The sequence below is a fragment of the Mytilus edulis genome, chromosome 1, assembly GCF_963676685.1.
Source record: "Mytilus edulis chromosome 1, xbMytEdul2.2, whole genome shotgun sequence".
Taxonomy (NCBI): domain Eukaryota; kingdom Metazoa; phylum Mollusca; class Bivalvia; order Mytilida; family Mytilidae; genus Mytilus; species Mytilus edulis.
The window spans coordinates 96,668,289-96,692,220 of record NC_092344.1 but is presented as its reverse complement, the minus strand read 5'-3'; the positions used below and the strand labels follow the sequence as shown (position 1 = coordinate 96,692,220).

Here is a 23,932-nt window from a genome sequence, read left to right as displayed (position 1 = left end):
TTCTACATGTGTCATTCAAACACTATTTGCATTTGTTGATATTTTTACTATAGTAAAAACAACTTACTTTTATATAATTGGCATTAATGTAGTCTGTGCTGTTATCATACATTTCTAGCTTAACTCTTGAATGGTCGTCTACGTAAGTAAAAGGTATAAAAAAAAATAGTTGTAGTTGTAGTTTCATTTTATCACATGGGTCTTTGTAGCTTGCTGTATGAAATATGTTATGCTCATTCCCCTGGTATATCTTTGTTTTGCTCAGACATCGATGATGTTTTACAAAGTCTTTGTAGTAGCTGTAAGCTCTTGGATATTGTATGAGATTAGACATGTATAGTACATACTCGGTTGAAGTTGGTATATTACTGCTTAAGTGAAGAACATTCATGATTTTCAAGTTGAAATGGTCTTGTTTGTCATAGAATTTCGTACTGAGATTACTGATTGAGTCAAATTTGAGATATATGTCTGAATATGAATCAGATGAAACTGTGTTTTCTTCAACTCTGTTCAAGAGGAAGGAAAATATTTAGATACAATGTAATTATTTCAACATTAAGGATTGTTTACTGACAATGTATACAAGTTATCCATTTTTATTAAAAGACACAATTGTTTGTCAGTCACATTAACGTATCCTTTATTTATCTGGTGTTGTCATTTGACTACTTGATCATAAATTCTTGACCAATTATCTTTAAAGATGTTGAAATTGAACCTCATTGCTAGCCCATTGTCATTATATTATAAGTCAGAAGTTATATTAATTTTGCTATGATAAACAGTTTGTCTGCCTTTTAATACAAAGTAATGGTGTAACGTGATTTCAAATAATTTGTACCTTGGGGTGGTTTATATTGTATCTACGCTTATATCGAAATGATCTTTTACAAAACAAATACCCAAATAACAAGACAATTCATGACAGCAAAATACTGCATGAAGACGTTTTTCGCTTCAAAACGACTGAATTTAAAATCCATATTAGAGTATCATGTTTTATATTTTAAGGAAATGTTCATCTTTAGACTGTATCTTGAGGTTAATGTATTTTTTTTTTATCTCAAATAAAGCTTTATAAAATATTTGGTTTGTGTAAAACCCTTTCCGACTTTTCTTAAATTTGACATGCTGAATGACTTAGTTTATTTAAATTGAAAATATCATAAGGCTTTTTCAATAAAGCAATTGTTACCACCCGATACACCAATACAATCCAAAGAAATCTGCCCGAGGGATTAGATTGGTTGAGAGTTGATACGGTGTGTGATATTGAAAAAGTCATATCATATACACAAGTTTCCCAAAGATAACACATTTGAATGGGATTTGTCATGAGACATCACGTAATTTTTTTTAAAGAATTGAATAACTTAGGTATGTTTCTAAAATCAGCAGAAATACTTAGAATTTAATTGCAGTAAATAGTATATTTGTTCTCACTTTATTTAAGTATTATATCATTCTCCGCTCGTATATCGTATTTTGTATTATGCATTATGTATCGTATTTTCTTTCATGCACACCTTTATATTTATATAAGTTATATATCTCTTGTAAAATTCTTATATTGGTGTGAAATTGTGTATATGTATCCTATAAGCTGTATTGCTTTCGGAATAAAGTATTATTATAATACATATAAGGGGTTTAATAAAGCCTTTATAACCGTGATATCGAAAACTTGACGTCATACAGGAAAGGGGTTTGGTAAAGATTTTTCAAACCATGACTGATATTACCACAAATGGCTAATACAGCACGATCGCCATCGAGTTTATTACACATACAATTTACTTTAATTTAGTACCGGGTTAATAATATATTTAATGTACTGAGTCTTTCTGATAAAATTAGGATTAACATTCTTCTTTACATCTGCTTATATTCAGAAGAAATCTTACAGGGAAATGTGGTCAGAAAACGATTCTTCTGTCTATTTTCTTCTCTTTCGCCTTCTGAATGTGGAAAGTTTGAACCCTTTGGTAGTAACTGCAGTAGTAAAAAAAAATCAGTTTTGGTAAAAAAATAAAATATTTTTAAGTATGAATCATCCTTATCCAAATACGCTAAATAAAACTAAGAAAAGTAACAGCAATATTAGATTTTGTTATTTCCTACATGTCAAATATCTTTGTGAGATGATTTTTGTATTTCCAATAATATACTTGCATTTTCATTTTATTGCATATTTTGTAAATAAAAACTCTTTTGTTAAACAAGTATGCTTAATGTTTTCATTGATAACAAATCTGCTGTCACAGCATATGGCTCTAAATAACACCGGTAGTCACACGTAGGACAGGAAATGCTAACCTTTCCGGAGAATTTGAGTTCATACCAAGTTTTGGATTAGGTTCGTTTTTTTTGGCATTTCTACATAGTGTTTTTTCTGAATATTTGGTCTTATTGTCGTGCTTTTTGTTTTTATGCCATGACGTTTTCAGTTTGCGTAGACTTGTGAGTTTTGAATCCCCTTGTAAATTTTGTTTACATACGAGATTGTCTTTATATAAATTGCCTACGCTTTGAATTGTCTAGAAATAATAATTGCTCTCATAAATTTTTAAATGTATCACATACACACACACATACACTACAATATACTCATTGACGTACAGAATATTCCTTTTTAAATGCATCTTTATTTCGTTTAATCCTAGCAATGCTTAGTAAGTTGCTAACTGCTATTTTGTATTCTGAAAATGCGTTGTTTGCCTCTTTACTCGAATATAAATTTGCAATGTCTTTCAACTCTGTATTCTGATAAATATTATCAGGTCTGGTGCCATTGGCATACAAATTGTTTGTCGTTGAACTATTCCCTATCTCAACAGAAATTTCTCGACAATCACCCAGTCCTTTAAATGACATTTGATTTTCTTTTTCTACATGTGCATATTGTGGAGTTTCAAATGGTTCATTGGAGTATCCTGTGAAAAAAAATACCTATACACAGTAAATCCCACATTATTTGATCGCAATATGTAATCATTTGAACTATGTTGAAGATTTAAGCAAATTAATTCCTTCACAGACCATTACAAATTAAACAATAGAAATACAATAATATATTAGTAGCAGACAAAAGAAAATTCCTATATCTTAAAAGGTAAATGAATGTATCTATGCTTCGAAATGCATTCAGAATATAAATTAAAGTCTCTCCAGCAAACAACTATTTTTAGTTGGAAAATAGTTATCAAAAGTACCAGGATTATAATTTTATACGCCGACGCGCGTTTCGTCTACATAAGACTCATCAGTGACGCTCAGATCAAAATAGTTAAAAAAGCCAAATAAATACAAAGTTGAAGAGCATTGAGGACCCAAAATTCCAAAAAGTTGTGCCAAATACGGCTAAGGTAATCTACTCCTGGGGTAAGAAAATCCTTAGTTTTTCGAAAAATTCAAAGTTTTGTAAACAGAAAATTTATAAAAATGACCATATAATTGATATTCATGTCAACACCGAAGTGCTGACTACTGGGCTGGTGATACCCTCGGGGACGAAACATCCACCAGCAGTGGCATCGACCCAGTGGTGTAAATAGTTATCAAAAGTACCAGGATTATAATTTTTATACGCCGACGCGCGTTTCGTCTACATAAAAGATGATCGTATTTTTTTCATCTCGTAGTGTATTTTCCCCCCTAAATTAAGTAAATGGATTAAAGTTCTTTCCAATCTAAACTAAATGCGATATATTATATAGAAATTATGAAACAACCGTAAAGACGTTCAACTTTTCATGAAATTTGTTAAAGAATTATTTAAATCGTTCAAATTTAACAGACAAAAAGGTCTCTATTTTGTGTATAGAATGAATTTCAAAACAGTGTAGCTGTGGCCATTGATTGACACATTAAAATCATCCATTGACTGGGACAATTTACGTGAACGTTTGTCTGTAACGACAACTGTTCACGACGTACCTACGATAGACATTTAAACTGTGGGGTCACCAAAGGTTTCTTAACGCCTTTAATCATAAAATAATTCGAAAAATTAATCAGGAATAACCTTTGTGTTTTGATTTATATAATTGATATAAATCAAAATATCGTGTTATTTCTGATTAATTTTTCGAATTACTTTATTTAGGTGTTGAGAACCTTTGGTGACCCCATAGTTTAAGTGTCTTTAAAAAGTACATAGTGAGCATTGGTCGTTACATACAAACGTTCACCTAAATTGTCCCAGTCAATGGATGATTTTAATGTGTCAATCAATGGCCACAGCTACACTGTTTTGAATTTCATTCTACTTAGTTTTCCCGTTTGAGTGGTTTTACACTAGTAATTTTTAGGGCCTTTTATAGCTTGCTGTTTTGTGTGAGCCAAGGCTTCGTGTTGAAGACCGTACTTTGACATATAATGGTTAACTTTAACTAATTATGATTTGGATGGAAAGTTAACTCATTGACAATCATACCACATCTTTTTATAGCTATGACATTTCTTTTTTTTACCACTTAAAGTATGCTTGTTATAAATATTATTTTTCAGATTTTGCGAATTAGGATTTTTTTTATATTTCAATATATTATACTAAAATACCTGTGTTACACTTTTCTTTTACATCATTTGAAAGCTGTGTGCTTCTTTTTGGTTTACCAGGACCAATTGCACGTTTCCTATTGTTGAAACAAATAGTTTATGTAAATTCAATCATGTCAAGGGACGTTTCAAATTGAAATCTTGGCTTATCCACGGGTGTCATTCGGTTTAACGAGAGAAATAATCGTGAAAGAATATCCAACGGTGGTCAAATATTGCAAGACGATCGTGAAAGTTCTGGTACCGGATCGTGAAAGACATTTAATCGAGAAAAAACATATGAAAGGTCAGCAAATAATCTAATTTAATTAGTAACACAGACAAATTTACAACAAAATAAAACTGTCTGTCAAAATGGTTCAATATTATAATCAGTATGTGAGAAAACCCAGTTTCTAAAAGTACATAGTTTTTACAAAACAACAAAAGGCAGATTGCTTCTCGACATTTCAATGACATAAAAATGTAAACAAACATGATTTTTTCACAAATTCGAATATCATAAACTACTTTTCTCCGAATAAGGGCATTCTATTTGAATGAATCAAATGGTTTTCATAGTTAATTTGCATAAACATAATCTAAAACTTGGTAAAAAAAAAAATATTTACACAAAATTGATTTTTCGGATCGTGAAAGATCACGTACCGCTTTTTGAAGATCGTAAAAGATCTGATACTACGCAGACGTTCAAATTATTCTTCAATTATATGATTTTTGTTGGTATAGAGATTAAACAAGATTGGCTAAGATCCTCAATAAATTTTACCATTTCAAAATATCAATATTTTCAGAAATGAAAAGAAAAAAGAAATAACAACAACTACGGCAATAAGAAAAGACAATGATCAACAAAACGCCGAAAAAAATTTCCATGCAATAGTTTTGTCTCTATCTAAGGACCTACATAATTGACTCATTTTTAAATGATATCTATAGCTATAAAAAAAACTTATCTTTAATGATGATTTAGTGCCACGCAACTTTCGGTATCAGCGTAGAACATGGTGCAGTCGCCAAAAAAGTAAATTTAATATTACCCACAAATGTATGTATATTGTTATTAACCTGCAATTTACACCCGGCACTTGTAACTTTTGTTTAAACATAGACCAAAAAAATTTTTAAAAAATTCAATTTTGGCCAAAAAAAATAAAAAATTAAATTTTCAAAAAATATAGAAAAAAAATTAAAATTTAGAAAAAAAATAGTAAGAAAAAATGAAAAAAAAAAAAAAAAAATTTTAATTTTTTTTTTTTTTTCTTTTGTAAACTCAAAAGAACACAAAAATTTTCAGAATTTTTCCCAAAAATAAAGTAAAAAGTATTTGACAATGTGCAGCAACATGGACATTGAAATAATATTACGCTGGAAGTTTTTCATTACCATTTTTACAATTTTACGTCCTGGTTTCAAAATGAGTAAAGGAATTGTTCAGAAGAAATAAATTCGTTATCTTGGTGTAATCAGGGGTGTACGGAATTTTACACCGTTGTTGAAAATTCATACACCCGTTCGGCTGCGCCTCAGGGTGTATGAATTTTCAACAACGGTGTAAAATTCTGTACACCCCTGATTACACCAAGATAACTAATATTACCTGTAAATTAATATTCCAACTAATACTATTGCAATGACAGCCAAGATTGCTCCAATAATCCCTCCAGTTATTGTTGGCTGTTCCTTGTCGTTCTTTAAAGTTAGATTATCTACAAAGTACATATAACAAATTAAAGATATCTTATAAATAAAACTACCAAGATAGTAAACCAAAAAAAGAAGATTACGCTTATTCTTATTTAGTAACAGGTTAAATAAATGTAGTAGATTTAAAAGGGAATTATATAAACTTTTCAGACCGTTATGGAAATGGAAGTCCGATGAGAAATGGTTGTTTATAACAAACTTTGTTCCAATTAAAAAGTACAAACATCAAGTTTGGGAGAACTAAAGAAGCATTGTCGTAGCACACTAAAATCGATAAGATAAATGATTTTTTTTTCTAGGAAAATATTAAAGTGTTCTTGTATGTATGACTTAGTATACAAATTAAGAACAAGTCATTCAAACAAGGAAAAAATCCATGTTCGAATTATTTTATGATAAAAAGACTAATCCTTTGGTATCAATAGCTAAGATTTCTTTGATTAGCATTTACTAAAAACCATTTAAAAGCACATGAAAAGGCTCATACAGAAATCATCTTCTTACAATTTTGATTATTTTATATGAATAATACAATAATTATTTGAAAGAAAATTCTTAAATTTCTTTACATTATAAAACGAGAAAGTGTCCATAGATCACGGGTGCCTCACACGCACTATCATTTTCCAAGTTCTGAATTTGGGGTCAGAACTTTTATTTGCCATTCAAATTAGAAAAATCATACCATAGGGAACATGTGTACTTAGTTTCAAGTTGATTGGACTTCAATTTCATTAAAAACTACCTTGACCAAAAACTTTAACCTGAAGCGGGACAGACGGACGAACGGACGGACGCACAGACAAGAAAAAATAATGCCCCTCTACTGGTGGGGCATAAAAAAAGGATCGTTTTGATACATTACGAAAGGCTATGAATTTGTAATTCAAGAACTAACATTCAACGTAAAAGAGAAATCTAACATTTGTTTCCTCATTGTGAAATATAGTTTTTACAGCGTGATAAACTTTTGAATTTAAAGATCATACATGACTCTAGCGGAGTGATAAGAATATCTCTTTCAAAACATATTAATGAATAAAATTGAGAATGGAAATGGGGAATGTGTCAAAGAGACAACAACCCGACCAAATAAAAAACAACAGCAGAGGGTCACCAACAGGTCTTCAATGTAGCGAGAAATTCCCGCACCCGGAGGCGTCCTTCAGCTGGCCCCTAAACAAATATATACTAGTCCAGTGATAATGAACGCCATACTAATTTCCAAATTGTACACAAGAAACTAAAATTAAAATAATACAAGACTAACAAAGGCCAGAGGCTCCTGACTTGGGACAGGCGCAAAAATGCGGCGGGGTTAAACATGTTTGTGAGATCTCAACCCTCCCCCTATACCTCTAACCAATGTAGAAAAGTAAACGCATAACAATACGCAAATTAAAATTCAGTTCAAGAGAAGTCCGAGTCTGATGTCAGAAGATGTAACCAAAGGAAATAAACAAAATGACAATAATACATAAATAACAACAGACTACTAGCAGTTAACTGACATGCCAGCTCCAGACTTTAATTAAACTGACTGAAAGATTATGATTTCATCATATGAACATCAGGCACAATCCTTCCCGTTAGGGGTTTAGTATCATACCATCATAACATATATGAGAAGAACATAACCCTTGTCATGCCAACAACTGTTTTTAGAATAAATGTGTTTAGTTCCGATGCAAAGACCTTATCAGTGACTCAATATTAACGCCAAAATATGCAATCTTTAATGACTTGACAACAGTATCGTAATTATATCCCTTCTTAATAAGTCTATTCAAAGGTTTTGTAAGTTTCTGAGGTGAATACTGACACCTTTGTGCTTTATAAAGAATATTTCCATAAAAAATTGGATGTGAAATACCTGAACATATTAGAAGTCTGCATGTTGAGCTATATTTACGAATGATGTCTTTATACCGATGATAAAATTTAGTAAATGTTTTGACTAGTTTGTGATATCGAAAACCCTGGTGTAATAATTTTTCAGTAATACATAAATTTCTCTCGTTAAAATCTAAAACATTGTTAAATACACGAGCGAATCATACAAGTTGAGATATATAAACACCGTAAGATGGTGACAAGGGAACGTCACCATCTAAAAACGGATAATTAACGATAGGAAATGAAAAATCATCCCTTTTATCATAAATTTTAGTATTCAACTTTCCATTAGTGATATAAATATCAAGATCGAGAAAAGGGCAGTGGTCATTGTTAGTATTAGCTTTATTTAAAGTAAGTTCAACAGGATAAATTTCATTAATATACATACTGAAGTCGTCATTATTGAGAGCCAAAATATCATCCAAATATCTAAAAGTATTATTAAATGTGTTTATCAGATGTTGTTTCGATGGGTCTTTGCTTATTTTTGTCATAAATTGTAACTCATAACAATACAAAAACAGGTCCGCAATAAGTGGTGCACAGTTAGTCCCCATTGGAATTCCGATAATCTGACGATATACGGAATCCCCAAAGCGAACAAAAATGTTATCTAGTAAAAATTCAAGGGCATATATAGTATCAAAGCATGTCCAATTAACATAGTTTTTTTGTTTATTGCTACTAAAAAATGACCTAAAAGAGTTTGAACATATATATTCACATTATGATTTTTTGAATGCCCATTTAATTAGGTGTGTGAATTTTTTCTTAATGAGAAAGTGAGGCAATGTGGTATACAGGGTAGAAAAATCAAAACTTTGAACAAATTCAAAATCACCAATATAAGCATGCAATTTATCAAGTACTTCCAACGAGTTCTTGACACTCCAAAAGTAATTTATTCCACTATTTTCGAAGGCCTTATTTGAACAATTTATTATCAGGTTTTTAATTGTACCAAGTGTGCTGGTAAAAAGAATAGACAATTTAGTAGTTGAACAATGGCTTGAAGACGAAATAAATCTATATTTGTAAGGGGTTTTGTGTAGCTTCGGAAGCCAATACATAGTTGGGACTTTCATTGTATTTGGCTCTGCTTGTAAAGCGGTGGCTAAAAGTTTATGTTTGTTACAGATTTCGTTTTCTGAAAATGAAGTCAGTTGGAATGTTGGTGAATTGGTGATTTCCTTTTTCAGAACCTCAATGTAAAATTTACGTCAAACAATAATAATATTATTAGCAGCTTTATCGGCCGGGACAAAAACAAATTCCTTGGCTAGTTCTTTTAGTTTATGTTTGATACGAGAAATAGGTTTATTGCGGTTATTGTTAATAGTAAAATGTTCTTTAAAATGTTGAATACGTATATCAACTATCTTTATTACTGAATTTAAAAAAAGAGTCCAAAGATTCTTTGTCAGCTTTTTCCCGTTTTATCAGTAAGTATGGAGTGAGTCGTGGATGATATTACGACACTCATTCCAATTAATAATAGACGGGGGACGATATTTAGGTCCTTTACTGAGGAATGATTTTAACTCTCTGTCTTGAACGATGTTAAGATCTCCTGTTATAACATGGGAAATGGGTCCATAAATATATTCGGAATTACTGCAATTACATGAAGTAGGTGTATTTTTAACTGATATTAACATCTTTACACAATTGACTATAATTAAACATTAATGAAGTTTATTACGAGAATTCAACCTTTGCAACCGAAGAAATTCTCTGAAAACACTCTTACCTCTTAGATGACATCTATATCCTGTATAAACATTACGACATCCACCTTTAGTACAGTTACCAGAAAATGGTTCACAATCTTCATCCAAACATCCATTACATGTTTCTAAGCAGTTATACCCGAATTGTCCTTTAGCACATGCTATGATTTTCAAAGAAAAAAATACTAATAATCTACCAAAACATATTAAATGTTACATACCGCATTTATCGTTTATGAATATTATACAGACAGAAATCGAAAAGTCGGATTTTTACTATTTCAAAGTAAATAAAGTTTCTGTTCTAGTAGACAAACACACATGTAAAGATATATTATACTTTTGAATTGACATCAGAATATACATTGTACTTGTAACATAAAATCAGCGGATCAATTTCTCAGCTACACATTCATAACAAATATCGTAAGTGTTCTCCTATATCAGTATGTTAGTGTTAATTGTTTAATCAGGGCTGTAAATTTCATAGAGACATGTAGGCAGTTGCCTCTTATTGAGGGCTGACAAAAGGAAAGAAACATGAAGAAAAAACCACTTAAATGAAACTAATAACAGTACTGGTTGTTGCTTTTACTGAACTCCGATGAAATTTTTAAACGGAAAGTCCCTAATCAAATGGCAAAATCAAATGATAAAATACATGAAATGAATGGACAACAAATGTCATGTTCCTGACTCGGTAAAGGCATTTTCAAATGTAGAAAATGGTGGATTGAGGACCTTGCATGATACGCACGTACAAAACATATCACTCCGAAACTTCATAATATAACATAAGGCATCTACATAGTATCATTTTTAGAACAGCGTAGGTAGGACCATTTCTTTTAAGCTTTCAATTCGAATTTTTCAATGGAGCACCAAGCTTTAAAGGGGCAGTTTAGCCTAAGATTAGAACTTTTGTCCACAATGAAAACACAATTACAATATAAATCTTACGTTGAACACATGAAGGACCCATCCAACCACGATCACACGAATCTAATTCACACAAACCATTAACATTATTACATAAAGTTCCATTCACGCAGTGACATGTTTGCTGGCAGTTGTCTCCAAATGAAGATGATTCACAAGCTGTAAGGGGATAACTTTATAATAAATTATCAAGGATTGTTTGAGTTGATACATAACTTTATTCAAACTTTCAAGAAAATAAATACACTGGTTCCAGATATCATAACACTTAGATGATGACAAGTAAAACAACTTCTCTTTGTCATTGCTTGAACGTACATTTGTCTTTCGTCGATTTTTTGTGGTCTTCAAAAATGTCAAATTTGATTTGTCCTTTTACCACTATCTGTTGTCTAGTTTATGCATTTTGTTAAGATTCCCATTATTGAAAGTTGAATATGGACATTATAAGACAGAGATTTTATGTATGTTTTAAAGTTATACAGTAAGCTATAGAATTTACTTTCGTTTTCGTGACTTGTTATATAGGGATATGAACTATATTTCTGTTATTAGGATGCATTAAGACGCATCTCCTACTATTCCCTTAGTAAATAGAATGTGTTTGTTTTCTTTCTTACTGTTAGAATGAAAATGATTATAAGTAAAAATAAACATTTACATACCTTTGTTACATTTTGGCCCAAAATATCCTGCTTTACAAGAACCTACAACCTGACATATTCCTTCAAAATGATCACAATACTTGTTTATGCAATTGCTACAGGTCTTAGAACAGTTAATTCCGTAAGATCCTGTGTCACATGCTACAAAATTAAAGAACACAGTAGAACTCAGAAAGCAGATTCAATTGTTCTTTTTTTAATTCCAAAAAAAACCAATATAAATTTAGTTTTAAATATATCACTATCAATCTCTTCTCAAAGTTTCTGAGCCACAGTAAATATCTCGCTTTTTTCGGGAAGACTATAGACGGCAAATCTTTAAAAGTTATTGATATCGTTCATTTACAAATAAATTGAATCTATGCACTCTTGTGGTTACATGTTATCGATCTATCATACGAAACGCGTGTCTGGCGCGATTTTATAATTTGAGTCCTGGTATCTATGATAAGTTTATTTGAATCTGTACATGAAATATATTGTTTTCGAAAAATGTAGTAAACTTACCATGATTGCATCCTGATCCGCGCCATCCTGATTTACATACTCCAAATGGATCACAGGTTCCATTGAAATGGTCACAATTACCGTATTTGCAATATGCACATGTTTGAAGACAGTTCTTCCCAAATGTTCCTTTATTACACCCTTAATAATAATAAGGATCACAAATGTTCAAACTGAGATCAGTAGGAAAAAGGTCTCAAATATGTATAACAAAAATAACGTGTAACGGTTATATTATGATGGTATTAAAATAAATTACACTACATATTGCGTACTTCAATAGATAGTCATAAAATTATACTTTAATCATACTACATATGATTAATTGAAATAGTATTATCTGATAAGTTTAGTGCACTTACTTTGACTACAAGTGTTTGACTTCCATCCCGGATCACACAATCCATCAGGACATTGACCATTCACATTATCACACGTAACGCCATCCAAACAGTGACATTGAAGCCGGCAATTCTCACCGTAGGAACTAGCATTACAGCCTACAAATGATGATTCAGTTAATGTACTCTTTCCCATAGATGCCCAGTTTATTTATTTTTCTTCAAGTCTTAGACTGGATTTTTTGGATGTGATTGTCTTGAATTTAAGATTTAAGGAATGCGTCCATGAGACGCAGATATTACGCGTGATTAATATCACTAGTAGCAGGATTTCAGTCTCAAAACGGCCATTTTGGTCTGATCTTAGTCGACTTTTTTACCGCAGGAAAAAAACGTGAAAAGTATTTATACTTTCAGACGCTTTTCCGATCGATAAATTGTTAACCCGTCCAGTAATATTATGATGAACAATTGCAAGACGGACGGTTCTAGCGTTACAATAAGATTTGTAACAGTTAAGACGTTTTTGGAAAAAAATCAGACACAATATAGAAAAATACTGGTCGAAGTCAAATTCGTTCAGTGTGCTGGTATGATATTAACAGTTTCTTATCTGATTGGTAAAAACCTTTGAAAATACAAAAAATATATGAATATGCTAAAATAAAAAAAACTCAACTTTTGAAGAATTAAAAATAAAATCATCTGTTGAGTTTAAGTTTTCTAATATGTTTTCTCAAAAAATTAGTAAATTGTTCGTCTAACCAAGTCTGGTTTTATTTTTCGTATTTATGTTAATTTTTACATTTGTTTACTTTTTAATTGCATATTGCAAATTTGGTAATTAAACTAATTTTCATAACGCCTGTATTTTATGAAGAATTAATACACTTTTTATTTGCTGAAGGCTGTAAAATCTGTTCCAAAAAAATCTAAAAGACAACACAATAACTCCTCCATTGGTCGTTTTATAACTACTATAACGAGTTCCTATTTTTTACCCGGAACGACATAAAACGACGAATCAAAGAATTGAACTTTATATATAACTAATATAAGACAATAGTGTGCATTAAAAATTTCACCATTCCAGGCAATTTCATATTCCAAATAACTAGTATTACTAATAACTTAACAAGTTTCGGGGATAGAATATGTTATTTATTCCAATAGACTATATATATAAGTATTCTCCAAATTCATTCCTCCATTATCGGATCACCCGTCACACGGTATTAAAATATTGTCATTGTAGCGATGATAAATATTCAAAATCAGTTTAACAGGATGAATCTTTATAAAAGATAGTCGTCGTTTTTTAGAGCCAATATATATTATACAAATTTCAAAAAAAAATATTAGATTTTTGTGTCGGATGTTGTTTAGATGGGTTTTTGCTGAATTTAGTCATCAATTGAAATTTTTAATAATACAGATTCACGTCCATAATACATATGTCGTTTGTTTTGAACAAAGGTTATTGCTTTAATAAACTATATTTTTTTTTAAACATTTTCTTTTATATTGAAAGTGGAGTTTGCTTATTTTGTCTTGACCGACAATTTATTCTTAAGTGAGAACCGTATGAATTTTCAATTTCAACAGGGTATGGTTAATTTTGAACCTTGGTAAGGAGTGTTGCCTCGAAATAAAAACCTGAGATGCAGTATAACATTATGTCATAACTTAATCACCAATTGCATTTAAATAAAATATCATATAAATGATATTGCATTTTAGATTCTTCTCGTTTCGTCCATTCTTTTGCCTCGAATGTTTATTTGGATAACCTTATTGATATGTAAACCAGAAAAACGAAATAAATGGTAAGTAAATAAACATACGTTTTTTACACTTTGGACCTTCCCATCCAGCATTGCATCCATGTGTACAATTACCATCTAACTGGTTACATGATGAGTATTTACAGGTGTCACAGACGTCTAAACAGTTTGGTCCATAAGTGCTATTTCCACATGCTTAAAGACATAAATTGCATCACACAATATTTATGTGAATACATACATAAAGTTACAATTACTACAAGGGATATTGTGAAATGTACAGTTTGAAAATTTTATTCATCTCATTTAGTTTGTCTTTCTTACATATGTAAATGTATAATGCTAACTCGAAGCTCGGTTTTATAGAGCTAAATTTAATCATAATCTAAATTTTGTGTTATGTAAATTAAATATTCATTACTGTATCAATACAAGAGAAACAGATAAGTCTGTCTCATTTCGTCTCTTACATTTGGAAGTTGACATTGCGGTTTAGTTAAAAACTTCACTTTACGACAAAAAAAATTATCTTAGCGTCCTAAATATGATCTTTTCATTTATATTCAGTAAAATTCTAGCAGAACCTGCATATGAAGTATATATCTTCCCGATGTAACGATAATCCAGAGCCTGTGTGCTCTCATGATTGCATTGATCTTACTAGAAACCTATTATACACAGATAGTTCAAAGTGGTGAGGTTGATATCCCTCCAATGATTTTTTCGGACACAATCACGCGTTGGTTGACTATTATTTGGCATTTTTATCAAAGATGACGACACATATCCCTTTTGTCGTAACCACAATAACATCCTTTTTTTCTTGACAACTGTGACCCACCTAATTATAATTATAACTGATAATGTACTAAAATGGTCAACATAACGAGTTCGAAATTTTTGACATGATCTGCTTCCTCCTAGAGTGCATGAAATCAACTCGGGTGTTTTTGAAGTTTGTGTTGCTTTGTTTTCAGTTTTCTATTATGTGTTTTGGAGTCTGTCTTTTTGTCGTTTTAGTTTTTTTTATGACACTGTTAGATGAGTTTAAAATTCCCTTTGATGTCTTTAACTTCTCTTGATACGAAATTTTAGTAAAGCTGGCATACAATGTAAAACAATTTAAACATACAAGTCCACAAAACAATACATAAACAATTTAAAGACTGAAAAGCACGAATCCCACCAAAATACCAGTAGATCAGGTTTTCCGAAAAGATAAGCAGATGTGTTCCACATGTGCACCTGTCTCGTTGCTTATTGTAAGTACAAACTCATTGATGTTATTATTTGAGAAAAAAGAACGAGTCAGGTCTGTTAAATACAACAACAAGATTTAAACATACTTATTAGTCTTCGATGGATGCTTGTCATATTAAGGTAAAAAAAGACACATCACCATATTTTCATTATTTACAGATCATTTGATTACGGAGTAGAGTGATTTGAATTTAAATTTTTCATGAAAGTGTATGACAGCATAGCTGTTAATTTAGTAATAGATTTTTTATAAATTTACTGTTTTGCAAAAATATGAATTATTCGAAATACCAGGGATTTTCTTATTCACGGCATTGATTACTTTATCCGTATTTTGGGGAATTTCGGGTCCTCAAAGCTCTTCCACTTTTTACTTGTTTTGGCTTTCTAACTTTTTCATCTGAGCGTCAATGATGAGTCTTATGTAGACGAAATGCGCGTCAGGCGTTTTAAAATATAAGCCTGTTACCTTTGATATTTATGACCCTATCAGATTCTACTAAGCAAATACAAAGAAATATAGATCTACATCGTCAGAGAAGGGTTCATGTAGAACAATCTATGAGACTCTTTTAGGATTTGGAGCAGTTTTACTTAATCCAGGTGACAACATAGAAAGAAGAATCCTCTATTTGTGTTGCTCACAAATATAGTCAACATAACAGCACTACATGCAATTGTCAACAAGTGGGAGGTTTATGCCTATACCAAGCCAGATATAAGTCCGTTGCTTTTCACTTGTTCTATTGACAGACAACGGGAACTTACTAGTACTACTTCTTATCATACAATAGAATGGATTAACACCGACAAAAATGTATAGAACATATAATCTCTAGATATAGGAAGATGTGGCATGAGTGTCAATGAGACAACTCTCCATCCAAGTCACAATTAATAAAAGTAAACCATTTTAGGTCAAGTACGGTTTTCAACACGGAGTCTAGGCTCACACCGAACATCAAGCTACAAAGGGGCCCAAATATTACTAGTGTAAAACCATTCTAACGGGAAAACTAAGTCTTATCTATAGACAAACGAGAAACGAGAAACACTTATGAACCACATAAACAGAGACGACAACCACTGAACATCAGATTCCTGACTTAGGACAGGTGCAAACAATTGCAGCGGGATTAAATGTTTTAATGGTACCCAACTTTCTCCCTTTTCTTTGACAGTAGTTTAACATCACACACTATAAAGTATCAATTAACTTAATCAAAAAACGCAATGACACAAATAAACACACAATGAGCGAATAAATTTGATATGTGATACAGTGTAAATTCAGAGTTAATAAAAATTAGGAATGCATTATAAAAGTAAAAGTATAAAACTGCTGTGAAATGTTAAACAATTTTAGAAAAACACCAATTTGAAAAACATTACGTCATATTATACACGGGCAAATAAAAATATTTGTTTTGTTAAGTATACTTCTTCTTCTGTCTATATAATCAGCATGTTTTACAACGTTGGAAACAAGCAACATCAACTAATTAATATTTTGTTCTGTATTATATATTTTTTTATCAAGTATAGTTTCTTTAGTTCTGATGAGAGTTTCAGGCTGATACAATGGCTGATAAATAAAAGGACATAATTATAACTTTGAAACATACGTTGTTCACACTTTGTACCGTTCCAGCCAGCAGAACATCCATGTTTACATCTGCCATTTGACTTGTTACATTCTGAATGCTGACAATGTGTGCAAGCATTGTTACAATTTGGTCCATATCTACCACGCTCACATGCTAAAATAGATAAACTGCATAAAAAATGTTAGTCGTTAAGATAGAAATTCAACTACTACCCGGGTTATAAAGATATTTTATATTGAAAGGTTACATTAAACAAAAATTTGTCTATCACTGCATACTAAAAACCTTTCACTGAAGCGACGAACTATAGTTCTTCACCAATTCATTAGTTTGAAGAGATGTTTCAAATTGTGTTTTGGGAAAACGTTTTTTAAGAATTGATATATTGATAGGGTAAATAAAGGAAACATTAGCATACCGCTGTTCGAAATCTGAGGGAAACACATCAAAAACAAGAGGAGAACTATGACACAACAGGAACACAACCTTAAAATGTAACACACACAGGACCGAACTATAATATAATAATGGCCATTTTCCTGACTTGATACAGGACATTTTAAGAAAAAATGGTGGATTAAACCTGGTTTTGTGGCGTGCCAAACTTCCCGCTATTATGGCCATGTTAAATGTAACATTAAAATGACAATATTACATGACAGGACTACAATACAAATAAATGGGAGAACACATAAGACAGAGAAACATACGAATAATTGCTAACAAAAGGTACCTAACCCTAATGAATTAGCACAGTAAGATGTCTGTAAAATTGTTAGCTGATCTTTATATTTTTGACATCTTTAAGATATCACATAGTGTACGATAGTTAGGAAATATCAAATGGGTTAGAATCTTCCTATAAAATACATGTATGGGTAGGGCTTTTGCGCGGGTCAATATATGAATGGGATGGGTTTTTTTATATCGCAGTTGGACGTCTGTACACAAAGGAGTAGGTCCAGTAAGACCCCTTTTTGGCCCCAAAATATAGCAGTTTTACAAAATTGTTAAAATGTAAACTTTTATTTATTTATTGGACAGTAGAATGATTCTGCTACATAAATATGGGCTGTTTTTGACAATACAATGCACATATAATGGGTACTAGCACCATTAAGTCGTGCTAAACTACTGAAATCTTCACAATTCTAGCATTTTAGTTAAATTTTAGACGGTTTTTGTGTAAAACGAAAGTGGCCGCATTCGTGTTCATCCTTAATATTGAAATGTAAGTTGTATTTGATGATAATACATAACATATATAAAGGTTGAGGATGAACACTTTCATTTTGGACAAAAACCATCTGAAAAGTGACATTTTTTGGCATATTTTGTAGATTTTTCATATTTGAGCTTCAATCGGATCGTTTTTAATGACTACATCAGTTAAAATCTTTCACATAAACTAATTGATTCAAATGAAATAGACACTTAAGTGTTTAAAAAGTGGTCAAAATCTTTCGTCAGATGAAATTGAAATTTGAGGCCAAAATTGGTCCTTACCGGACCTTCTCCTTTGTTTGTACGAGATGTGAACACAAGTAAAATACTGATGCCAATGTAACTCTATAGTTATATTCATTAAAAAACTAATTTAAAAGTCAAGATTTGTGTGAAGTATTTTCAACAAGTGATTTCAATTCATGCATACCCCCCTCATTCTCAATGTATAACCCCTCTGATCCAAAGTTCTGTTCCAGACTGATCGATAATTACCAGTTTATTCGTCAGCGTAATTCATTCTTTCTTAATAATCTAATTATTTATTGAATATTTCATCCTTTCATGAAAATATCCCCTTACCCCTGCAGATTTATTTAAAGTATATACTAGTATATATATATATATTACACAGACCCTTTAACCAAAGAACGTGGTTTATTCGCATAAAATAAAAAGTTGTTTCTACAACTATTTGCCCACATAGTTTGTTAGCATTTGATGGTGATTTTACATAATGCATTTTATCACTTTTAGGCCAACCTTAAAAATATGTTTGTTTGCAGTTTTCCGACTGTACCTTCAGACTGAAGGGTCGGTAGGTAGGAAAAATATTTTATTTTATCAGCCAAAATACAGTTTAAACAAGCAGTTACACTAAACCAAGTTTCTTGTGAAGAAAAAAAAAAACATTTTAAAACAACAAACACTGGACATGCTGAAGACCAACATCAAATGAACAGGCATTTTCAGATAAAAAACTTTTTAACCAAAACTGAAACTTTAACATAGTGTCATTATCCAATTTATGACATAAAATATGGTATAATTATTAAATACTGGAACACTTATAAACAAGGAATGTCGTTATGACTAGAACTGTTTTAAAGAAATATATTCAGACATGTATGCTTCTGGACTAGAATGTTTTCATGAGTAGAGTATTTTCATCAGAAAAATGTAGATATTAAAGATTTATAAGACAATGTATTAAAGAGTGTATTTTTAATAAAAAAAAAATAACCATTGAATCTTCCTCAATTGAAAAAAAAGTATTAAGACATTCGACTGTTTTCATATTTCTAACAATACTTAATTATATGTGATAAGGTTATATTTTTGCCAGGCTTTAATGAAAACCAAAGAAATCTAAAGTTTGGGGTGAAATCCATAGCACCCCATTAAAAGTAAATGGTCTGTACTGAAATGTTTTTAATGCATAAAAAAATGGCAGCATAGCTCCCAAGGACATGTTTTAATTGAATTCACACAGGCCACACAGTTTGGGTATATTTAATATTGTAAGAAAGAGAATAATTGCAATGAGTGGGGCAGCCCCCCTTATCCTAAAGGAGCATACTCATTGCAATCGAAGATAGATTTAATATAGAGAGAGTATATTTATTTTTCAAGCTAACCATTCATTTTCTCTACATCTTTGTGTAGTTAGGGTTGCTTCTTATTGATTTGGCATGATCTATATCCATTAACATTTCAAATGAGCCCTTCCTCGTACAGGCGTGTTTACAGATATCCATGAAGATTTAAGTCACGGAGGAGTGGTTTCATCTTTGTCGTCTTCACAACGATTTGTAGAAAATATGCCATACTTCAAGCTGCTGTCGATTTTTTTAACCACTGAAAATGGTTCCACAAAGTCAGGCTCCACAGATTCTGTACCCGATTTGTTTGAGACAGAATGGTTATCGTGTCAGTTATGAATATCCGCTGCATCATCGTCAATGATATCATCACACATCATTACATGTGCCTGAATCTGTATAAACAGTTTACTAATAAACTTTTTTGTTTGTTATTTGTCTTAAAATTGACACGAGACGACAGCGTAAAGTACTCCTCCGTGACTTCATGGATACCTGTAAACAATTTCCATGTGCTTTATCATTAAATGGTCACATGAACGCTTGACGGGAAGCTAAGAAAAACCGAACTTAAAATGCGTAATTGACCCAGACTTTAAATCATTTCCGGAAAGGACCCAAAGTTCCGGATCGCGTCAATAGTATTAAAAAAAATTTCTTCAGATTTTTAAAAGCAATAAAATTTTCACAGTCGGGAGGATTTTCAAGGGTCGGTCGGTAAACTGCAAACAAACAATATTTTAATTTAAGCCTTATTTATTTATCATAAACCTCTGTTCAGAGTGGGGGTGTTAAATTATACTTCTCGTATAGACAGAGTGCCACAACCTGCATGTGAAAGAACCCTTGCAACAACTTATTTTAAGACCCGTATATTGTAAGATGCAATGCTTTATATATGTCCCTGTCTAATATACTCTTTTTCTTATACATAAGTAAGGCAGTTAGTTTTCTCGTTTGAATTGTTTTACATTGTCATATCGGGGCCTTTTATAGCTGACTATGCGGTATGGGCTTTATATAGCTGACTATGCGGTATGGGCTTTACTCATTGTTGAAGGCCGTACGGTGACCTATAGTTGTTAATGTTTGTGTCGTTTTGGTCTGTTGTGGACAGTTGTCTCATTGGCAATCATACCACATCTTCTTTTTTTATATATCTTCTATCTGGTGCATGATATTCTAAATTTCCAGCTCTTCATCATGGTTTTCTTACATTGCATAATCAATCTATTGCTTTGATTGTAATTGTGTACTCCTCCTCAACATGCATAGAATATAAGCCATCAGACGTAAGGCACAGAACACTCAATCAAGCATAGATATGATTACACGGATATCCAACACAATAAACAGAAAAATAATAAAGAAGGCAAATATGAAAAGGGGCAAACTTAACTGGGACGAAATTGACTTGACGAATAGACCAAGATTTTTGAGGCACAGGAGATAAAAGAAATTTGTTATTTTTCCCCTTTCCACAGACCGTGTGTTTTCCGCCGTTTTCAAAAGGTCAGAAAGAAATATTAATTAACTTCATATGCATGATATTCAAAGAACTTCCATGAAAACTGGAATGTATTGTATAATTGCAAATGAGACAATATCCTGGAGGCTAATATTCCTTATGTTGCTCATGCTAGAAACTACTACAGATGGCTGTACGAACTTTAATATTTAATTAAATCCATACTGTACAGTCTGTTATAAAAGTCTACAACATGACAAAATGTGAAATATGATAAACCAACGGTCTGAAATAATGACCAATAATTGAACGGAAATAACACATATCACAATCGCCAACCAACAGCAACCACTCAATTACACACCTTTGACGTTGGATAGGGGCATAATGAAAGTATAGAGGACTCAACATTATAGAATGAATCCCAATTATTTGCATATGACACCTCTTCATCATGGGTGAATGCTATTTAAGTTATAGTTATTGACCAAGCAAGTCGGTATATGGGATTTAATTTGCACAGCTCGAGTGACCCTGTTTAACCCGAACGACGAAGGAGTTCGGGTTATTGGGTCATCTCGTGCTGTGCAAATTAAAACATATACCGATTTGATTGGCCAATAACTGTTTTAACACATGACGTCAACGACGTCAACGATTTTCCCGCATAAATCACATCCGCCCAACAAGACGTTGCAAATGGATGGATTTCATCATGAATTATCGGAGGATGATATGATCTTATCACAAGTATTAGAAACATTGGAGGATGAAATGGAACTGAGAAATGTAAATATAGAGGACTTTTTTGGAGAGTTTCCTAGTAATGTGTTGGATGAGAATGCATCTGGAGATTTAATCAACACCTCAGCTGTTTCATTTGACCTAGGACTAGACTTAGATTTATGGTTGCAAGTTCCTTCGGAAAACGGAAAGATCCAAAATGTCAAGGTACGTCTTTTTTTAGAATTATCTGCCACGCGCAGAGCCATTATTGCATGATTTGAGGTGTGGACCCATAGACGGATCCAAGGGATGGAGTCCCGGGTCCCTCTTTTGTGGAAAAAAATGGTTAATTATATAGGGAATCACTGAAACATGACGCGCGCCCCCTCCTTTTAGGTCAGTCAGCCCACCCCCTTTAATAAAAAGTTCCCATTATTTCATGATTTGAGGTGTGGACCTATAGACAGATCCAAGGGATGGAGTCCCGGGTCCCTCTTTTGTGGAAAAAAATGGTTAATTATATAGGGAATCACTGAAACATGACGCGCGCCTCCTCCTTTTAGGTCAGTCAGCCCTCCCCCTTTAATAAAAAGTTCTGGATCCGCTACTTAGACCCTTGTAAAATCATTTGCGGAAACTTCCGACTAGTTTTACTGTTTACTTGTTCTCATCCGGAACATTCATGAAATATTTGCCACTGCCGGATTTTACCTCTGCGATGTGTTAAATTATGTGATATTATCTCATTTTAGGATGAAAAACCTAAAGATCAGGAACAAGGAGTCAAACCAAGGTTTGCAGAAATGACAGACAATGAAATTGATACACTTATTGAAGATGCTGAGAACAAAAACACAAAGAAAACCACAAAATGGGCAGTTAATGTCTATGAAGACTGGAAGAATTCTAAAATTGGTAGTGGTTTAATTATACCAAACCTGAAGGATTTGTCTGTTCAAGATATTAACAGCATTTTAGGAAAATTTGTAGTAGAAGTTCGAAAAAAGAATGGAGAGAAATATCCAGCGAAAACACTTTATCTTCTTGTAACTGGACTTCTAAGAGGAATGCGGTCACAAGGTGTTTCTAATCTTAACTTTTTGAACGAGTCTGATGACAGATTTCTGAGGTTTAGACAAATACTTGACGCACAGATGAAAAAATTAACAGCAGATGGGTATGGTATAAATGTTAAACAAGCAGATCCAATTTCAGTTGAACAGGAAGAAATTTTGTGGGACAAGTCTGTGTTTGGTAATCATTCATCCGAAAGTTTTTTCCTGAACAAGTTGATATTGAAAATACAGAAAATGCATTTAATGTTTCAAAACCAGAAGGAAAATATCGAGGACTGCCAAGCAACAGCTCTTTTCAAAACTGCGTGTTCAATTTTGTAACGAAGATGTGAACCTCACAGATTTTTTTCTCAATGTTTAACACTGAATTGTTAATTTACGTTGTTTTTAAGCCGTACATAGAAATGTATGAAAAGCGGGTATTTTTCACTGTGTCAGGTTGTGACACTGATAACTTACATAACAAGACTACAATGAGGAAGATGTCGATGATAATTTATTTTCATTTTTTTTAATGACAATTTTTTTTTATTGATGGAAAAATAATTTTAGTATTAAATCAAACTGTGTTCTTTATCTTATTTAGATTTGTATTTTGTTGATTGTAATGCTACTACATTTGTTTGTATGTTTTCTATTCTGATGTTTTATCAAGTGACTTATTGTTATGTCCGAGTATAGATACATGTATCCACTTGATATTTCTTACAAAAAAGAGAAAAACAAATATCTGTAGTAGCAATGGAATCAATAAACGTTAAGTACTGTACAATAATCATCTGTCAAGGACGTGACCTGTGCAATAACTGAAGTAGTTAATGCACACCTGACCCGT

General features: G+C 32.0%; 2 protein-coding genes across 3 annotated transcripts in view; one reads left to right on the top strand and one right to left on the bottom strand.

Moving 5' to 3' along the window:
• The window catches only part of LOC139516055 (receptor-type tyrosine-protein phosphatase mu-like), a 56,167-nt gene that overhangs the window by 16,856 nt on the left and 15,379 nt on the right, over nt 1-23,932 (bottom strand). For both annotated transcript variants that reach the window (XM_071305872.1, XM_071305880.1), the window contains exons 6-17: nt 17,021-17,155; nt 14,196-14,330; nt 12,373-12,510; nt 12,011-12,151; nt 11,504-11,644; nt 10,860-10,997; nt 9,920-10,060; nt 6,164-6,272; nt 4,564-4,640; nt 2,623-2,936; nt 1,908-1,995; nt 68-138 (exon numbers count right to left, since the gene is read on the bottom strand). In XM_071305872.1, coding sequence (XP_071161973.1) covers nt 68-138; nt 1,908-1,995; nt 2,623-2,936; nt 4,564-4,640; nt 6,164-6,272; nt 9,920-10,060; nt 10,860-10,997; nt 11,504-11,644; nt 12,011-12,151; nt 12,373-12,510; nt 14,196-14,330; nt 17,021-17,155 — 1,628 coding nt within the window. The remainder of the gene's footprint in view (nt 1-67; nt 139-1,907; nt 1,996-2,622; nt 2,937-4,563; nt 4,641-6,163; nt 6,273-9,919; nt 10,061-10,859; nt 10,998-11,503; nt 11,645-12,010; nt 12,152-12,372; nt 12,511-14,195; nt 14,331-17,020; nt 17,156-23,932) is intronic.
• On the top strand, nt 21,773-23,661 carry LOC139516069 (uncharacterized). Its single transcript, XM_071305891.1, has 2 exons — nt 21,773-22,246; nt 22,774-23,661. The coding sequence occupies exons 1-2, from the start codon at nt 21,932-21,934 to the stop codon at nt 23,416-23,418; spliced, it is 960 nt and encodes a 319-aa protein (XP_071161992.1). The 5' UTR covers nt 21,773-21,931; the 3' UTR covers nt 23,419-23,661.